Source organism: Rhopilema esculentum, chromosome 19 (assembly GCF_057945365.1).
Source record: "Rhopilema esculentum isolate cy_ngs chromosome 19, ASM5794536v1, whole genome shotgun sequence".
In the NCBI taxonomy this organism is placed as follows: Eukaryota; Metazoa; Cnidaria; class Scyphozoa; order Rhizostomeae; family Rhizostomatidae; genus Rhopilema; species Rhopilema esculentum.
In genome coordinates this window covers 4,917,951-4,937,079 of record NC_142833.1, presented here as the reverse complement: position 1 = coordinate 4,937,079, position 19,129 = coordinate 4,917,951, and the positions used below count along the sequence as shown (strand labels likewise).

At 37.2% G+C, this 19,129-nt stretch overlaps 2 protein-coding genes across 2 annotated transcripts; both read right to left on the bottom strand.

Moving 5' to 3' along the window:
• Positions 1–273: 273 nt before the first annotated feature.
• LOC135688206 (neurexin-4) lies at positions 274–10,571 on the bottom strand. The gene is made up of 4 exons (XM_065204941.2): positions 10,018–10,571; positions 8,637–8,832; positions 6,183–6,373; positions 274–1,163 (listed from the first exon to the last, which is right to left on the bottom strand). Exons 1-4 carry the CDS (start codon positions 10,250–10,252, stop codon positions 961–963), a joined length of 825 nt encoding a protein of 274 aa, XP_065061013.2. The 5' UTR covers positions 10,253–10,571; the 3' UTR covers positions 274–960.
• Positions 10,572–13,986: 3,415 nt separating this feature from the next.
• Positions 13,987–18,703, bottom strand: LOC135688205 (neurexin-4). The gene is made up of 4 exons (XM_065204940.2): positions 18,448–18,703; positions 18,056–18,251; positions 16,644–16,834; positions 13,987–16,129 (listed from the first exon to the last, which is right to left on the bottom strand). The coding sequence occupies exons 1-4, from the start codon at positions 18,701–18,703 to the stop codon at positions 15,927–15,929; spliced, it is 846 nt and encodes a 281-aa protein (XP_065061012.2). The 3' UTR covers positions 13,987–15,926.
• Between the last annotated feature and the right edge of the window lie 426 nt (positions 18,704–19,129).

Below are 19,129 nucleotides of genomic sequence, written 5' to 3'. Positions count from 1 at the left end.
CATCGTAGTAATGTTTGGTGCTATCACACATTATGAGTTACAAATGGAACACACAGCTTTTGTACGTTTCTGCATAAACATAATTGTCATGCGTTTTTGTACCCGGATTGTTTTGCATAAGGTTAGCGAAACATATGACACCGACACCCAAATTTTTACAACAGGAACAAATTAAGCGGCTCGACAAAGTCGTTGGATTTCGTTTTTGAAGCATTGGTCACGATTCTCGCGTATGTTCATTTAGGAGAATGCTTAAAGTGAAGAACACAATCATTACCAAGTGCAAGGGACATATTTTTATCTCATAAGACCGATTTCAAAGTGAATATTATGAAATAGATTAGGTATACACCAATTCGACTTACGACCTCGTTCTGGAAATTTCTCCAAACTTAATTTTACGACTTTTTTAAGCCCAGATTTCGTTTTATCGTCATAATTTTAGGCAAGAAACCATTTTTCATATTGTTTGAGCTAGTATTTTAGATTTTACCGAGAAACGAAGTTTGAAAACTTGTAAGGGATTTGACCGCAAAAATCGTTCCGGGGGAAACTTTACCCCCCTAGTCGCCACTACGGTCAAATCCCTTATAACATTTTTGTCTTTATGTCGTCATAAAATCAATATCGTGAGCAATATCACAATGAAAACTTCCAAGCATACTAAAATCATTGCTGTCAATCCGAATCTGAGGTCAAAAATTTTGTACAAAAGAATTTGAAGAATTTTTCAAAATGAGGCCGTAAGTCGAATTGGTGTATTAACAAGAAAAATAATAACATGCATTAGGTGCAGTAAGTCACAAATTTCGTTTTTGTTTCCTGGTAACACTAAATTGCATTTTAGAATTAATAAAAAGTATCCCGTCCTTTTTAATCTCTCATATAAATCTTTAAAAAGTGGATGAACATTGCGGGAATTTCTAGAGATGTAGAGCCTGGTACTCGTGCTGATATTTCCTAATTGATACATTCCAGTCTGCCGATTGTGAAAGCTCCATATTCACTGCTACTTCCTGTATCTCCTAGCCTCACTTCAGTGATAGGAAGTCTACTTTTATCCGTGACGTAGCCCTCATCAAAGCGCATTACATTGTCATTAGCGTCACAATTGCAGAGAGTTCCAGCTTTTGCGCACGTACCAGTTATGCCACACTTGCAACCTGAAAGCAAGAGAAACAGTACTAGCTTTAAAAAGTTTGTTTAATAGATAGTACCGTACAACACAACTCAACGAAGTACTATCACCATCTAAACCCCCAAAAACGCAACGTGTTGGTGGCTGTTTCTTCAATATGTACTGAGGCAATGCCAGCAAAAAGACAATATTACAAAAGACCGCGACTTTGTTTTAAATAAAGAACGACTATTTTCCATAAAGGTTTATTTTAGATCAACTTTCAAATCATTTGGAGGGTCTGACATCCACATCCACCTACATCCCTGTATTTTTTGTATGAGGTGAAGGAAAACACAAATTGATATAGTAAAAGTATGTCTTTCTGCATCGGACTTGAATATTGTTGCCACGTTTCGAGAAAATCTCTTCATCCTTATTATTCATGCGACACACAACAAGCTAAATTACATTAATATTCAGAAAGGCCAATTTAATGTCTCGGCCAGTTCAGTGTAGAAAGATTCTCATAACTGCACTAGAGCGTGAGCCACCGATCCTAAACATAATAGACAGGTCATCTGTTGGAAAAATTAGGCCTTTTTTCCTGTCAAGGTTTTCTCTTCGGATTCCTTGCCAAGAAACATGCTGGAATAGATTAAGACTTGGGGCATCTTGAAATTTGCCGAAAATTTCAAAATGGCGGAATTTTTCAAAATGGCGAATTTTTTACAATGTTTTGGCTACAATGTATCGATATGGTCTTCTAAAACGAGCATCACTTGGCACCAAAGTGACCTACTATGTTAAAAGCATGTTTGTTGTCATGACTGATCATCAAAATTCAAAATGGTGTTCTTAAAGTGGCAGAACTAAACAAATCAACAATTTTGGCGCTTCGCTCCATAAAACAAAGTAACTGTGGCCAGAAACCATATAAAAGTTAAACAAACGCAACGAAAAAGGTTCTATTATGGTCCAACTCCATCATAAATTTCAATACTGAAAACTAAAAGTCATCCTAACTTCCATCTGAGTCAGCATCAAAGTCATAGTCACTATCATCTGTGCCTTCTGCTTCACTGTTTTCACCAACAACTTCTGCTCAATTATCAGTGTCAGACTGGTTGTTATTTGGGGAAACTGGTTGCAGGTATACTTCTTTCCATCCCCATGTTTCAGTTAACAGAGGAAAGTTAATCATCTGCTTTGTGCATTGATGCCATATGTGAGCCTGGAGCCATTTTCGCTTTAAATGTTGGGTTGTACTATTCGCATCAGGAATCATTCCCAAACTTGACTTAACTTTCTGCCTTTCGTACATTCGAATTATTGTGTCAACATGGCATTCATCTTTGTTGCCTCCGTACATGACAATTCGAAAAAGCTCTTTATCAAGAGACAAAATCCGATGGAAGGCAGAGTGGAACCGAAGTTGTTCAGCAGGCTATAGCATTCAATTTGACCATCTTTTTCCATGATATTAATTTTCCAATTCCAAATGGAAACGACGTCGTATCACAACCAGTGATGCTGTAGTATGCTGCCAAAATACTACAGGCTTTTATGCCGATATTTGAACAAATTGACTCGATATTTACGAATCTTTCATGTCATATCTTCATTTGCCACTTCTGAAGATCTTAGGCTGCAGGTGTGCAGAATCTGAAGTATGCCTTTGCATACTCTTCCCAAGTCGGTTCACTTTTGATTGACCTTACTGCAGCCATGCCGTCAATTATCCACGCTGCTTTAGACAAAGGTGTTTGCACTTCTGCTAAAGATTCTTCTATCAGAGAATTTCATAATGCAACTTTCCAGCCTTGTCTGTGATCACTGTCAGGTGATGCTAAAACTAGTGGAACAGTTGTAAGAGGATAAGAGTGTGCGTCTCTTGGACTTGTAGCCTTTACCAAAAAGTGCTCCAAATGTTTGCCTGTCCTCCTTGAGAATGCTTATGGCTTTGGAAACCTTTTTGCCCGCTCCATGCCAGTTTTGATCCAAGGATTTTTATTGATGCAAATTTACTAACCCTACTTTCTTTGGCTTTGAGTCTTTCGTCAATAAACTCAGCATACATTGCTTCTCCTACTGCAGATGAATTCAGAAGTCCCTCAATGACCGATGGCTCGATTTCGGCTCCAGTTTTGAAATGTCTTGCAGGACCATCTAGGAATGGATCATAATACTTATCAAGCTGCAAAACAAGATCTTCGGTCATTGCCTCGTGCTTCTTTATCGCACAAACAGTTGTTTCTTTGTGAACGGACTGCGTCAAAACATTCAAACGTTCTTTCAGTATGGCTCAAACAGTAGCCATGAAATGACTGGTCTTTACAAAGGTATCAACAGCCTTCTCATCAGTGCTAAATCCACCTTGCATGGGGCTCCCTCTGACCGTTACCTTTTTGTTAATGGTTGTTTCGGTTATCAAGTCACGTATGGTCAAGTATTAGTCAAGTATGGTTTGCCAGAGACTGAACCACCAAAGCCATTAACCAGAAAGTCATTCCATGCTCGCTCTTGCTTTGATCTAATACCCTGCAGCTTGACATGTTGAAATGTCAGGTAACGGGTATAGTTTTGATACCCAAATGCAAAACACTCTGGCAACAAAACACGCTCTGCTGCTAAATGGCGCTCAATTTTTTTTCACTTTTACAGCACTGACGAAGCATAACATAGCCGAGACATCACGAATGTATTGCATCATCATTTGATCCTGTGTGTCAAAGGCATCTGTTAAATTGTTCATAATCTGTTTGAATTCTTGTGAATAAGTTATGGACTTCAAATTGGCGGTTGATTGGACAAGCCTCAAATTCACAATTTTCCTTTTGAATCTTGGACTGAATTCACCTTTGTTCAGGACACCCTACATTTGATAGCGAAGCAAGGCTTTAAAAGCCTGTTTTTGTAGCCTTATGCTTCTATGGCAATGCCTTCCCTTCATCGCTTGACCAGCAGACTCTTGAGCTATTACATCGGCATTCATCCACCATTCCTTAAGTCTGAGGCAAGAATACTTTTTTCCAAGGATATTCAAATTGACCATTACGGGATGGAAGCCGCCCAAGTAGGTGATGATTTCATCGTACTTTGACCCTTGGTTTAGCCATTGAATGATAAGAATTTTTGGATAAATTGCTTGATCTGCATGAAGAAAATATGATCTATTTCTAGCTGATCAAGCATCTTCTGAATCATGTCCATATACCATTTGACGACGTTATCATCTGGAGGAGTAACAGGAAGATATTCTAGTTTGCACCTTCATGTAGTACAATCTGCTGAAGCTTTCATGAAGTTTGTCCATGATCCAACTAGCTGGAGAGCATCAGTGTCTAACTCAGGCTGTGTTTCTAGAAGCATCTCTTTACTTACAGCTCCACACAATACCCAAGCTACATCACGATGAAATGCCTCTTCAATCAGTGGTGAATCTTTGATTTTGTCTTCAAAATCAGGCATTGCTGGAAGGCCTGCCCGTTTCTTTGGAATAACGAATGATTCATATAAGCGTGTCACCAGGAATGATGGCTGGAAAATCGTTCCCATGGTGTAGTGTGTCGTCTGTGACCCAGTCAAAGTTTGTTGTCGGCCATCAGAATTATCAAAAGTATACCATTTTGATTTCTTTAAGATCAGTCATGACAACAAACATGCTTTTAACATTTTAAGACACTTTGGTGCCAAGTAATGCTCGTCTTAGAAGACCATATCGATACATTGTAGCCAAAACATTGTAAAAAATTCGCCATTTTGAAAAATTCCGCCATTTTGAAATTTTCGGCAAATTTCAACATGCCCCAAGTCTTAATCTATTCCAGCATGTTTCTTGGCAAGGAATCTGAAGAGAAAACCTTGACAGGAAAAAAGGCCTAATTTTTCCAGCAAATGACCTGTCTATAAGGGGTCAGAAATGTAAAGAGAGTTTCCTCTAACCGCTCTAGCCCCAAAAGTGGCAAGCAATTTGCTGACGCTGTTTTACTTGTGTACTTTAATTCATTGTATTTGTTGTAATCTAAAGGTTTATATATATAAAAATTCAAGCTCCTTCTATTCTTTTATTCAGTGAAAAAGTTGGGAGGCCATGGCCCCCTGGCCTCCATGGGGCGCGGGCCCTGTGCACTGCTTGGGCGGTTAGTTGTTAGAAGCAGGGGATTTTGCAGAACCATTTAGAAGCCTGCCTTATTAAATTTCCAAGCTTTAACTCATAAAAGTAAAGATTGCTGACCATTTTAAGCCTTGGGAACATTCTAGCAAATAAGCGGGACTAACGTTGCTGGAACCGTAAAAGTGGACGGTCAGAAAAACTCCCATTCTTCAAATTATACCGTCGGAAAGAGCATGCAAGACTGAGTAATGAAACAATAATGAACATGTATATATAATGAAACAATAATATAATCTGACCTATATGCAAGATGTAATGTATGATGATACTTTTCGTTTTGTTAAACAATTTGTTTCGTAAGTTTATCAAGCATCTTAGTTGTGCATTTTATGATACAAGCATAAAGTAATTAGAGTCCCAATCCTTCTCTAAAATTGGATTAAGAGAATTGAGGTGGAGGATTATCAGATGTTTAAACGGCACAATTTTGCAATTTTGCCATCGCAATTCCGATCTTAGTACTGGCCCTCTTTGTTGCTATTCTTGGAAATGAGCAACAAATGGATCGAGAAAATAAAATGTGGCGATATTGAATCATTTTATAAAAATAAACTGTCGGTGTACATTATAAGTGCATTATTATGGGTGTACATAAAAATGGGTGTAAATTTTTGCCATCTTTGTAAAGTATAAGTACTTTCGTTATGGCTCGCCTAAAATAGACATGCCAAGCGATTCACAGTTTTACTGGCAAAAAACAAATGCAAGGTCTTATTTAGCACATCAGAGGAAATCAGAAAAAAATCTTCAATAGAAACTTTCGTAATGAATCTCTTTGCTTCAGATATTTGCCATCTTTACTTTTCCTTTACTTTTATATATTAAAGATAGAAAAAACAAAAGCGATATAGTAGGCAGGCGATGAAAATACTTTTAGATTCCACAAACCTCGTCCATCTACTGGGCCACCTCCAATGTAGTCCATTCGCTGTCCATACCTATCAACCAGGAAACCATAGAATCTGTTACTGTACAGCACCATTCCACGGCATTCAATTCTGAAAAACTGTCTGCAACTTTTAGATGCGTCAACAACGTTTTTGATGCTGTGTAGTTTTGTTTTGTACACTATTTTGTGCCTAAAAAACAATCAACTATTTATAACATATTCCAATTGAGCATGATCTAGAGGCCTCTATTCAAACTAATATGGACATAAACTGCCCCTCCCCTGGATTTTCCTAGGTCTCGCTGCTTTAATGAGAAATAATGGTCGCACATTGGGCATGGTGCTCTTCTCTTACAAAGCACCGATTTTTCTATTTCCTTTGCATCGTAATATCCCTGGTGACTGGTGCCCGGCTGCTATGAACTTTTCCCGAATTCTTCCATGCTTAAAATAAGGCTGCTACAATGACTCATTTCTCAAAACCATTCAATATGTGTCAAGTATTTAGGTTGTCAACTAGGTGTCCTTCTTAAGTTTTTTGTTCGCATAATAGTGATATATTTTCTAGCGCTTGATGTCCTTGCAAAAAATACGCACTTTGTTAGTTTTCATGTTTTTTGTCAAATTTTCCTGTAACTTTTGAATCTGGTCTCGTTCTCATTTCCAAACTTAGTCCAAAGTAAAATTTTTTTCTTAGCCTCGTCTTTTAATATCCAGCCATTCCATTTTCTAGACATAGCCATGTAGGCCTAAAAAGGGGGACCAACATGTGTAAACGCTGTAATTTTGTGCCAAAAGCCGATATTCTGAAGTGTCACTGGAAATGTCCATATTTTCTTTGCACAAGATACCTGCAGTGCAGGCCAACTATAATGAAACTTCAAAGAAGAATCCCTCTTCGCGAAAAATTTGGCGCGGTCTTACGAAAAATGCTTTTCTTTTAGAATACTGATTCGTAAGATTCAATTCGGCATCTATTCATTACCTGCTTCAGATTTTAAGTTTGTTTTGAGACCAGTTATCTTTGAATATATTATTGATGTTTGTTGCAACTGAAGCATGATTGTGCAATGATGCATTCAAATGTAGATTTCATACAAAGCAATCAAACATAGTCAACAGCTCAAAAGCTTCACGAAAGACAATAATATAATGAATGAATAAATTAAGTACCAAAATTAAACAAATTAAGTTGTGATTGTTAAAAACACGACGCTTCGAGCATGTATTCATTATCAACTGGCTAGAAAAAACGACCTATCAATCCTTTTGGTCACCTGTCAATCCTTTTGGCCTTCCCGTCATCTGGCCTTCCATTCATCTGGCCTTCCATTCATCTGGCCTTCTACCCATTTACCCATCCACCCTTCTACCTTGCCACCTATTAACCCTCTCTGCCTTTCCATTCTGCCTTTCCATTTACCTTTCCACCCTTCTGCTCTTCCACCCTTCTGCTCTTCCACCCTTCTGCTCTTCCACCCTTCTGCTCTTCCACCCTTCTGCTCTTCCACCCTTCTGCTCTTCCACCCTTCTGCTCTTCCACCCTTTTGCTCTTCCACCCTTCTGCTCTTCCACCCTTCTGCTCTTCCACCCTTCTGCTCTTCCACCCTTCTGCTCTTCCACCCTTCTGCTCTTCCACCCTTCTGCTCTTCCACCCTCCCAACCTTCTGCCCTTTCAGCCATCCACTCTTCTGCCTCTCAACCCATCCACCCTTCTACCCTTCCTTTCCACCTTTCTCATACATGCACATTTTCTTTTCGCGTCTTCAATTTTCATGATGCTCATTAATCCGGTAAGGATATTGCTGCTACCCACTTCATGTTGTTCTTTTCATTTTCGATATTACTATTTTCATGCTCATCAGATAAGTGCATTGGTTAATATGAAAAATCATATATATTCCTGCATATCTAAAGCAGAAGTAGCAACAATTACACAGAAAATAAATATCTGATGAAGCATCTGGCCGTGTTAAAGGACTTAAAAAAATTGGTTTTGTTACAGCTGTCGACGCTGCAAAAGAGGAACAACATATGCTTGGCTGTGACTTAAAAAATTTTTTCACAAAAGCAAACCAAAATATCAATCTGGACGCTGGAGAAGGGGGTCGCCGGGGGTTCAATCCCCTTGTTGCCTTTTGATAGGAGAGGCAAGGAGCCAAAGTACCACTTCATTAAAGTGCCCTTGTAACCGGCCATTTGTAATGATCAAAGAAATTCATATGAAATTCTAATTGTAGTGCCTAATTCATTTCTCAAAACTTGTAAAAAAAATCCTTATGCCAAAAGTTAGCCAATGCTCAAGATACCTACAGAAGATCGAAATAAAATGGCCTTTACGAAAGAATTAGTAGAAGCTGTGAATTATCTTTTAAATGCCCTGATACTCAAACCTGCCCCCTTGCCCCTTGGTTGTTCCGGCGTCCCTGATATCAACACTTAAACATACTTACTGATAAGAAGCAGGACTTTCGTATCCATTGACCGATATCTTCCTTTCACTATCATGATCAAACACTACCTTGACTGATCCATTCTCTTTCATACAATTTACTTCCACGGGATGTCCCATTTTGTCAAAATGTACCAAAAAGATCCCTTTTTGGATGTCTTGCTGTTTCATGGCATCGCTGCACGATCTGAACGCATCTGAAGAACAATTTTTGCATTATTTTCTGATATCAAAATCATCAGTTAGAATGCCATAGAATTAGGCTATTTAATATTATGTTATTCATTACTGAGTTATATCGTGGGTCCGTTCATCGTATTCTTAACACACGCATCAACTTTTCTAGCCGTCGCACGTTTTTGCTACGCAATCAAATATTTCATTTAACTGGTAGTCTAATGTAAGAGTTATTTAGAAGACTAGTATTATCCAAAATTACAAAAATTATATATATTATTTCAGTTTTAGAGAACATCTTACCTTTCTAAAAGTTTTGTTCCAAGCCAAAAATATAGATAAAAGTCTTCTCTTTCTAGATCATTATAAAGATATACGAATTATGTACTGCATTGTACATAAAATCTCTGAATAATTACTACAATTTCTATCATTCAAGACCAGAGTTAATAATCAAATAAATAAAGTTGCACTTTTCAGACGAAATTATAAGCACTCGTCATGGCATAAGCAAAGAGAAAACTTCAGCGACATCGATCATAATTCGAGCGTAAGGCTGTTGAAAAATGCTTGGCTTTAAATATTCATTGTTTTGGATTTTGTAACAAATTCAACTCCTAAGAGCCATAGACTTGAACAACTATCTGAACTACAAAATTAACTTTTTGTGCATTTTAGGAAAATGCCAACATTGTATCATAAATTAAAGGACTTTCTATGAAATGTTTCAATGGTAAAAAATTTTATTTCCCTTCCTATGACACGTTACAATGTAGTTTTGTTTCCCGGTTACGAATCAAGTAAAGAATAGAATTTCTCTTGTCAAAACAATTCTGAATTATTGCTTCGACAATCCTCAAACACTTTGTCCTCTAAGATAGTGTTTTATTGGTTATACGGGGCAAATTCCATGCAGAAATTGCAGAAATTAAAATTGAATAAATTGTAGGGAAAGAGTGTCATTACGCTACAATAATTGCAAAGTCACTTGGAACGGTTGAAGAAATTAGAAGTGAGAATAAATTTTTTATGAGAAGAAACTAAAAGCAGTTAAAAATTTGCTTTTAGAATGTACGCAATAGAACCACTTACAGATTGATAATTCGCAGTCGTCAGCATGATTAGCAGCCTTCGCAGGCTTTTGGCAAACGTAACGCTCACTATAAACCTTTATTGTGTAATGTAACATTCGAGAGAATAAATACCTTTCTTCCAATCTGATTTTCCTGTGCCAACTTCACTCCCGTATCCACTTGGATTAACATTTCTACAGTTCGGGTTTAGATCACAGGCGAAAAAAGACTCGTCTATGTTTAGAGAATCAAGCGAGCCATCTTCTGCTGGTTTTTCCGAAACATTGAGATAGAAGAAAGAATCCCCAAGTGCAAAGGCAAACAAAATGAAAACTGAAAAAGTATACAATACTGCGTTTTCGTCCATTTTAGCAAGCAACCTCCTCACGATACTTGCTTCAATGCTTATGGCACCATAGTTTGCCTTTACCTGTATTATTTATTACCTTTTTTCCAGACATAATAAATTATTTAAAGAAATTTTTAAATTAATTTCAACTTTGAAAGAGTGCATCCCCCACTGCATATACTTGCGCCAACAAATGTTGCCCGTGGGAAACTCAGAGCAAAAACAATTGTTTGTGTTGTCAGTGGTTTCTTAATGCAACTCTGTGGGATGTTCATAAAGAAACAAAAAATGTTATTGATGATTTTGACCTGATTTTGAAACCGATTCTGTCCACTGCTCAAAGTTGATGTGATATTACAGTCCGCAAAAACCAGACAGAGCATTGCTTTGTGGTGCGGTTTTCTGGGATGTTGCTTAAGGTTACGGTAAACATTTGAACACGAAAATTGGTTTTTCCTTCCTAAAGGCCAAACGGCTCAAGAAATCTGGATAAACTATATATCATTCGATGCACAAGATTATGGCGTATCTAGCCAGATAAAAATTATTGGCAAATAATGTTAAATGTTATTTTCCATGCGAATTTACTGGTCAAAAAGTGTACCACCCTCAAAAGCTATTATGTACCCTTGCGTTTGAGGTAACAAAATCTGACTTAGTCCAGCAGGAAGTGCAGGTCCTGAGCTACCAAAGAGTGTCTCAGATTTTTTAAATTCCTCCTCTTTATGAAACTATACCCTGTCAAAAATTTGCAAATAATTTTTCCACCCTCCCGCAGCTGTATTTGGGTATAAAAGACGGACCAGAGAAAATAAAAAATTTTGAGACACACTTTGCTTGCCCAACGTCTGCCCTGGCCGTGTGCAAATTTTCGAGCCATTCGATTGGTTCCTTGGGTACAAAATAGATTTTTCGTACCTGCATGTAGAGAAATTTCGAGTCCGGAGAAAACGGGATTTTACTGATCGCACTTGCAAGATACACTCGTAAATCACAGTGTAATCCGGGTCAAGTCACTTGAAGATTTAAGATCAATAAGCCTGTTTAAATAAACACGGCCGTACATTAGATATAAGCCTGGTTTCCATATAGCCGTAAGGCTGCCTGCGACTGCCTGTGACTGCTTTCTGCCATCTTCCATCTTCCATCCCTACGGTATCGCCGGCAGATAATTCTTTATGGAAACGCTTTCTAACGGTACCGCAGGCAGCTGTTTGAAGTGCCGTAAGACTGCCGGGAGAGGCGGGAGAAAGTTGAACGAGTTCAACTTTTCCCGGCTCTTACGGCAGCCTCCCGGTACCGCCGGCAGACAAATTACAAATGGAAACGCCTTGCCTGCGGCTGCCTGCGGCATTCTTTTGTTCAAACGGATCATGTGATGTGCAAGAACCAATTGAAACAGGGCTTTGTTGTTGAATTTCTCCCGCCAGTTTTTCCCGCTCAAACTTTACCTAGTTACCGGCATAGTTACCGATACCGCAGGCAATTGAAAACAGAACGTTTCCATTTGCCGGCGCTACTGTAAGGGTGGAAGATGGAAGATGGCAGAAAGCAGTCGCAGGCAGTCGCTGGCAGCCTTAAGGCTTTATGGAAACCAGGCTATATGGATGTGCCATGCGATATTGTAAATGAGACATGCGACCACAACCGCAAAGCAACGATAATCGACTTAACAGGTCAAGAGATTTTCAGGCCTCAACTAAAAGTTTTGATAAAGAAATTATGGAAACCTTCGGTTACATGGGATTTTTTCCACTTTCAAAATTTCTGTTTGTTTCAATTTTGGTATCATTGTGTGCCTTGAAAGTTCGGCTACTTGAATGTGAAAAAATCGAAAAAATGATGTTTTCATCAAGAAAACGTTTACCGTAACCTTAGAGCGACTGTCGGGTCTCTAAGGCTTATGCGTACTTCTTTTTCTAATAACAACTCTCCCGTCTGGAAATGGAAATATCTCTTGCACAACATCAAATCTTAATGTATGCATAAAGAAACAAAAAATGTTATTGATGATTTTGACCTGATTTTTAAACCGATTCTGTCCACTGCTCAAAGTTGATGTGATATTTTGAATAAATTCATTGTCACCATTGTCCTTTTAATCTCCCCGGTACTGTTGAAAAATTCTATTACATGGACAGTTCTTTTCATCATATATTCAACAGATAAAATTTCTAAATTTTCTTTGGTTGATTACATATGATCAAGACAAAACTCTGTCATTTTATCTTCAAATTTATTGTTGATAAATATTTCGACTTCTTATTTTGGTGCCAAAGCTGAAATTCAAGTTACAATAATTGCTCAAAAAATCTTCCTCACATTTTGACATATAGTTTAAAAATGTCAAAATCCCGTACGACTGTTTGCTCGTTCATTTAAGCAAGCAACCTCTTAACCAAACTTGCCGAAGAGATTGTGGCTTGCATCTACCTGCATTGTTTACATATGATAAATTATTTAAAATAAATTTGTTTTAAATAAATTTAAAAAAATAAATAAGGAGCTGTTTTTATCTCTGTTCACACTACTCCGTTTTAAGAGAGAAACGGATATCTATTAATTGGTGTTCACACTAGTTGTCAAAAACGCATCTGTTTTTCTCTTTCTGAAAACGAGGCTTCTGATATTGGCGTTGTTAGCGTTTTCAAATTGTTCCGTTTTTGGTGTTCACACTACAGAGTTGCGTTCTTGTTTAGCTCCGTTTTCATTTAGCTCCATTTTTATCATCGTTTTCATTTAGCTCCGTTTTTGGGGTAGACTAATGTAAACGGAAAGCCAAAAACGGAGCTAAACAGATGCGTTTTTGTTCAAAAACGGAATAGTGTGAACCCACATTGCCAAATTACAGCTTAACCACGTGATGAAAACTCTCTCAGGGATATCTCCCTTTCAGAAACTTGCCATGTTATTGCCCGAAACAGTGTGTTAGCACTTTTAAATTTATCCCAATACCAATTTTGGTCTTGTCTCAAGACTTGCTTCGATTTAATTCATTTTTAGCTTCAACATCAGCCATTCTTTTATATCCGTTTTTTCTACCTCTATAAATTCCCACAGTTTGTGATCTATTGCATCGTCGACCTAACGCATTTCAAACCCAACACTCGGGGAAACCTTGCCAACATCTTTTGTCTTTATTTAAAGACTCATTGCTAAACATGAGCCATTGCGCTACGCAAGCATCCCATAATGCATTTTCAGACAGTCTGAAATCAATTTTGGTTAATCTGTAGAAGTTTACTTGGATCGGCGCCACGCTCGCAAAGGCCCATTGTTAGCAATGAGTCTTTAACGCAAACTGAAGGCTGGGAGTTTCTCACACTGGGCACCAATGTGAATACACTAGATTTTACAAGTTTCGTTTAACAGTCATAGATTCTTTGAATTTGAGTTATCAAAATTCAATATAAACCATTGAATAATCTTTGCGATGCGTGCTTGGCTTAGGATATAGATAAAGGATAAAGTCTCGTTTTTTCAGTTGGCCTAGCCTAAACCTGGTTAACAAAGTCTATTTGTTAAAGACAAAAAACTCTCAAAACTGTTACTGAAAGAGAGAATATCAGCTGTTGAAGGAAATGAAGGTGCAAGGAAGAATATTTTTGAGAATATGAGAAACGAGGAATCAGCGGATTTTTTCTTATAGTCAATGAAATTTCAAATTTCGACTTTATCGATAAGTCTGTCTTGCCAAGAGAAGAAACGCTGATTTTTAAAACTGTAAAAGAATGTTACGTGGTAGAGGGAGATTTAAAAAAGGACAAAGCATATTATTATTTGCCGCTAATAGAATATTAGGCTCTCTTCTTTGAAAATCTACACGTAATTGTAAATTCTATTAAAAATCGGTTTGACCACTCCAGATTGAACGTTTTCATTGACACTTTTTCATTAAAAGTGTTATATTCCTGAAAAGAATTTGAAATCAGATTTTAAAAAATTATACCCAACCTTTTAAAATTTCTTAATATTTCGTTTTTAGCTGGAAGTTCTTCTGTTGATATATTTTGTTTAACTGTGTTTAATTTATTTCTCTCCTCCAGTTTATTTTGGTTTCATATTTGGTGTGAAGAAATTTTGATTACTCGCTGCACTATAAGGATTTTTCTAAACTTTGCAAGAAAGTTTCTATTTCTTGTCAACATTAAAGTAGATAAACCGAAGAAGCATAGTGTTGAAATAAAGCTGGAAAATATTGCCTCAAATTTTCTTTCAGTCAAAATATAATATGCAAAATCTAAAGAGCCATTATACGGAAAGTTTGAAAACTTGTAACGGAATTGACCGCAAAAATCGTTCCGGATAATACGTTACCCCCAAAGTCATCAACCACGGTATATACATAAATAAATATATAAATATACATCATACATCATTCATTTTGTGACCCAGGTTATAAAATGGCAGCCTCATAAAGGCTGATGTGGACCTGCCCGTCCCTTACATGTGAACCGATCAAATCCCTTTATTAAAATTTTATCTTAGTGTCGTCATTAAATCAATATCATGAGCAATAACTTAATGAAAACTTCTAGGTAGAGTAAAATCTTGCTCTTTTTCCGAACCTGAGGACAACAATTTTGTACGAATTTTTCACAATAAGACTGTTAGTTGAATTGGAGAATTAGGTTAATCTTCCATTTTTGCTTGTTTGTGCCCACAGAGAGGTTTGTCGCATGTACTATAAAATACAACTTGAATAGAGTGATATAGGTGCAATACAAACACATGAACAATATACATTAAGTTTTAAAGAATAATTAAACAATGTTCAATTCTTTCTGTTGTCAATGATTGTCATAATTGTAATTAAATCTTTCAACAGAGATGGCGCTACGAAATTGGACCTTGGGGGGGGGGGGGGGGGGTGGGTGGGTCTAAGAATCAGGTTTAGTGACATATGCGAACCCAGCAAGGTTGGGTCCGACGCGGAAGAATATTTTTGAAATTGAGCCTTCTTGAATGGCTAGAAATGCATTTCCAAGACCAAAATTAAACAAATTACTACACCGCTAAGAAAAGACAATTCGACGATTCTTAGCAAATATTGGTTATTGTATTTTAGGAAACATTTGGGAGGGGAGAAGTCATGTCAAAACTCTAGTGACAAACGTTTGGGAAAGAAAGAAAGGGTGTTCTTTGGTTCAGAGTGCACATCGATGTGAATAACAAGAAGCTGTTGTATTGATTGAGAAATGACGAACTTCTTGTCTTGAGTATTTTCAGTAGGTCATGCTAACATATCCAAAATGCAAACATTGCAATGATACAGAAAGCTATAAAATGAACTGATGCAAAAAAATAGACAAATAATAGAAATATACCTAAACAAGCTAGTAAATAGATCAAATAAAATCAAGCAGTATTAAACAGTTTATTATCTTTTTATTTCATACTCTGTTTTCAAAATTACTAAAAAAGACGGTCAGAAGATTTTTGTCTCTGAAAAAGTCTCTCCAGTGGCGCCGTGCCTGTCTCAGGAATACTTTTGTGTGCATGTAATTTTAACTGATAAATGTCATATCTAGATTTCATGGTTTTTCATAATAATTGCTATTGAAAAACTATCTGACCCGCCATAAGTGCATTTAAATATCTAGAGAAAACTTATAATTTTATCTTTTTAAACTTAATAAGCACCAGGGGAATTCACTAGAGAAATACAACCTGATACTTGTGCCAATGGTTCCTAAGTGACACATTCAAGTTTGCCAATTGTAAAGGCTCCATACTCAGTAGAGCCTCCTGTGTCTCCTAGTCTCACTTCAGTGATAGGAAGTCTATTTTTATCCGTGACGAAGCCCTCATCAAAGCGCATTACATTGTCATTAGCGTCACAATTGCAGAGAGTTCCAGCTTTTGCGCACGTACCAGTTATGCCACACTCACAGCCTGAAAGAGATGCATTTTCTTGTTTTGATTATATGCTTTTATGTATTCCTAACAGATTTACATTTTCCGCTTACGAACGGTTCCTACAATGGCTACAAAATGCTTCAACCATCATAAAGTTACATCTTTAGCACCCTGTGCGATATATGCACTTTTACACTAGTCTCACACAATCTCCTTCTTGCCAACGTTGTTGTTTTATCCAAACATATACCGGCATTTACAAATCCATAGACCTTCCGAAATATAGCCTTCATTGTAGATTATCAAAAATTAAATTCAGGTATTGTTTGTACTAATTAGATATTGAAGACCTTTTAGGTTTGAAACTTCCCTAAATCGACAACTTCTTGGCATAACCAACAATAAAAATGCGAGAGCCTATGATACTAGATGCGATTAGACATGAAACCAACTTAATCTTATATCCTTTTAGAAACCTTGCAACACAACAGAGAGAGATACATATTTTGTTTCCGTATAAATATCTTGCAATATTTTCAATGCCACAAACCTCGCCCGTTTGCTGGGCCACCTCCAATGTGGTCGATACGCTTTCCCTTCCTATCAACAAGATAACCAACGTAAACGTTATAGAACAGCACCATATTGTGACAGTCAATTCGGGTAAACTGCCTGCAACTTTGTGACAAGTCAACGAATCTTATGATGTTTTGCAGCTGATTTTTGTACTGTATTTTTTGCCTAAAAACAGTTGAAGGGTTTGTTAAATTCAGTCCAAATGGAGATCTTCAAGCGTTTCCACTCATGCCTAAAATTGATTTGATCACTAACCAATAAAATTATGTTGTTTTAATTTTATCATACAGGCTTCCCTTTGATCAGTTATTGATTTACGGTGATGCACATAAAAACACTTTTGCTCTATGTTTGCTGAAGCACCAACTCTGTAAGCAGCAAATCTTACTTTGTGTGCTGCAACACTAACCTTGTGTGCGCTGCTACAGAGATTTGTGTGCTGCAGTTATACTTGGTGATCATGCAAATAAATTTGTGTGCAGCAACCGTGCACTTTTGCATGTGAAATTAATTTTGTAACCGCTTTTGCTTTTGTGTGCGTGCAAAACTTAATACATGCCGCATGTCCCTTATGGGCCATCGTAGTTATCACCATACCGTATCGAAGCATACCTTAATCTGAGCATGCGTAGTTAAAATAAAGTGGTTAGAATAAATAAAGAGACCCTATCAACTTTCTGGCGCTCACAGCGGACGCAAAATCGAGACCACTTGACATGCTCAGCTTTGGGCGCTACGCCCGCGCGCACAAAAAATGTCAAGTGGAAATCGGCCTTTATTGGAAATGAGCTGTCATAGAAAAACCATCATTTGTGAAGTGAACCATTATTTTTAGCATCCGTCTTATAGCTCAAGGCATTCACTTTAATCAGTAAGAAGGAACAATGCGAATCGAGCAGAATTAAATGATACAGTAGAAACAAGAAATGACTCAAAAAATGAAATATTAAAATGAAGTTTAATGATATTGCGCCCATGCATACAAGGCTTTTTCAGAGCTCACTGTAAATACTTTGCGAAGGACATATTGATAAAGGCTCGTAAGAATTATCTCCAGTCAATACCTCTACGCTATTCAGCTGAAAAAGGAATACTTTCTTCATATGCTGGAAGGTGATTCTTGCTCCAGCAACAGAAATGGATGCATGCTCAAAGTTGAAAACAATTTAAATTTTTCTCTTGGCCATGCTTGATGTTCTTCAGAAGAAATTTGAATTTCATTTTTGTCAATATTTAATTATGACAATTCTTGCCACTATTTCACAACGGTAGAAGATTTTTTTCTTGCGAAGGGAAGCTAGTGACAAGGAAATTAGAAAATCTTAAACTTTATGCTCTTAAAAGTAAAAATTGGTATTTCGATGCGTCATGTAAATATATACTTACTTAAACAAACCAGGACTTTCGTATCCATTGACCGATATCTTCCTTTCACTGTTATGATCAAACACTACCTTAATTGACCCGTTGTCTTTGATACATTTTACTTCCACAGGATGTCCCACTTTGTCGGGATGTACCAAAAAGAGGCCTTCTTCCGTGTCACTTTGTTTCAACGCATCGCGGCATGAGCGGAAAGCAACTAAAAAATGATAAGAAAGCAATTTTAATAAAATTCAAGTTTTCCGTTTCTAAGCCCAGAAGCTTGCAATTTTTGGCCAATGCATAGCAAAGTTTACTGAGTCAAATATTTTTATCGAAAGATAATCATTGGTGTAATTGTATCTAAATGCAAACAACATTGCTAAAATTAAGCCGTAATTTGCAATCTTTTGAACCTTTTCTCCAGATCGATTCTGTGGCAACCTCTATCCCTTTTTCACTTCGCTGAACACTTCTGCAGCTCGGATTTCTGTCACAGGCAAAGAAAGACTCGTCTAAGCTTAAAGAATCTGATGAAGCCGCCTCTAAAGACTTTACAGAATCATGACGATAAAAGAACGAATCGGCAAGTGCAAAAGACAAGAAAATAAAGATTGTTAGAGTCAGGAGTAGTGTGTTGCCCTCCATTTGTAGCCAATGAAGCCTTAACATGCCTTAAGTCGTTATAATCAGCTTTAATGTTGATATTTTGAAAAAGTCCTTTTTATTCGTTTGATCGGCGTCATTAATGAATTATGAACTAAGGTAAGAAAACCTTTCCTTAATTCACAGATATACTCGCTGTCGGTAATTAGATATCGACGGGGTTTCTCGACTTCTCATGAATAGAAAATTTGCCTCATATCGTTATAAATACTATAACAGAAAAATTGTTATGAAAAGAGATTTTTAGAAGTCAGTCTAGTAACCATGAGAAATGAGTAACCATGCAAAACTTCGTGTTATAAAACAAACATTGAAGAGAAAGCAGCTGTAATCGGTCTAAACAGCCACTGTTTAGTAAGATGTGTGGATTCAATGTCGCAGTGAATATTCAAGTGGTGAAAATATAATTATCAACAAAGCGTCATATAAAAT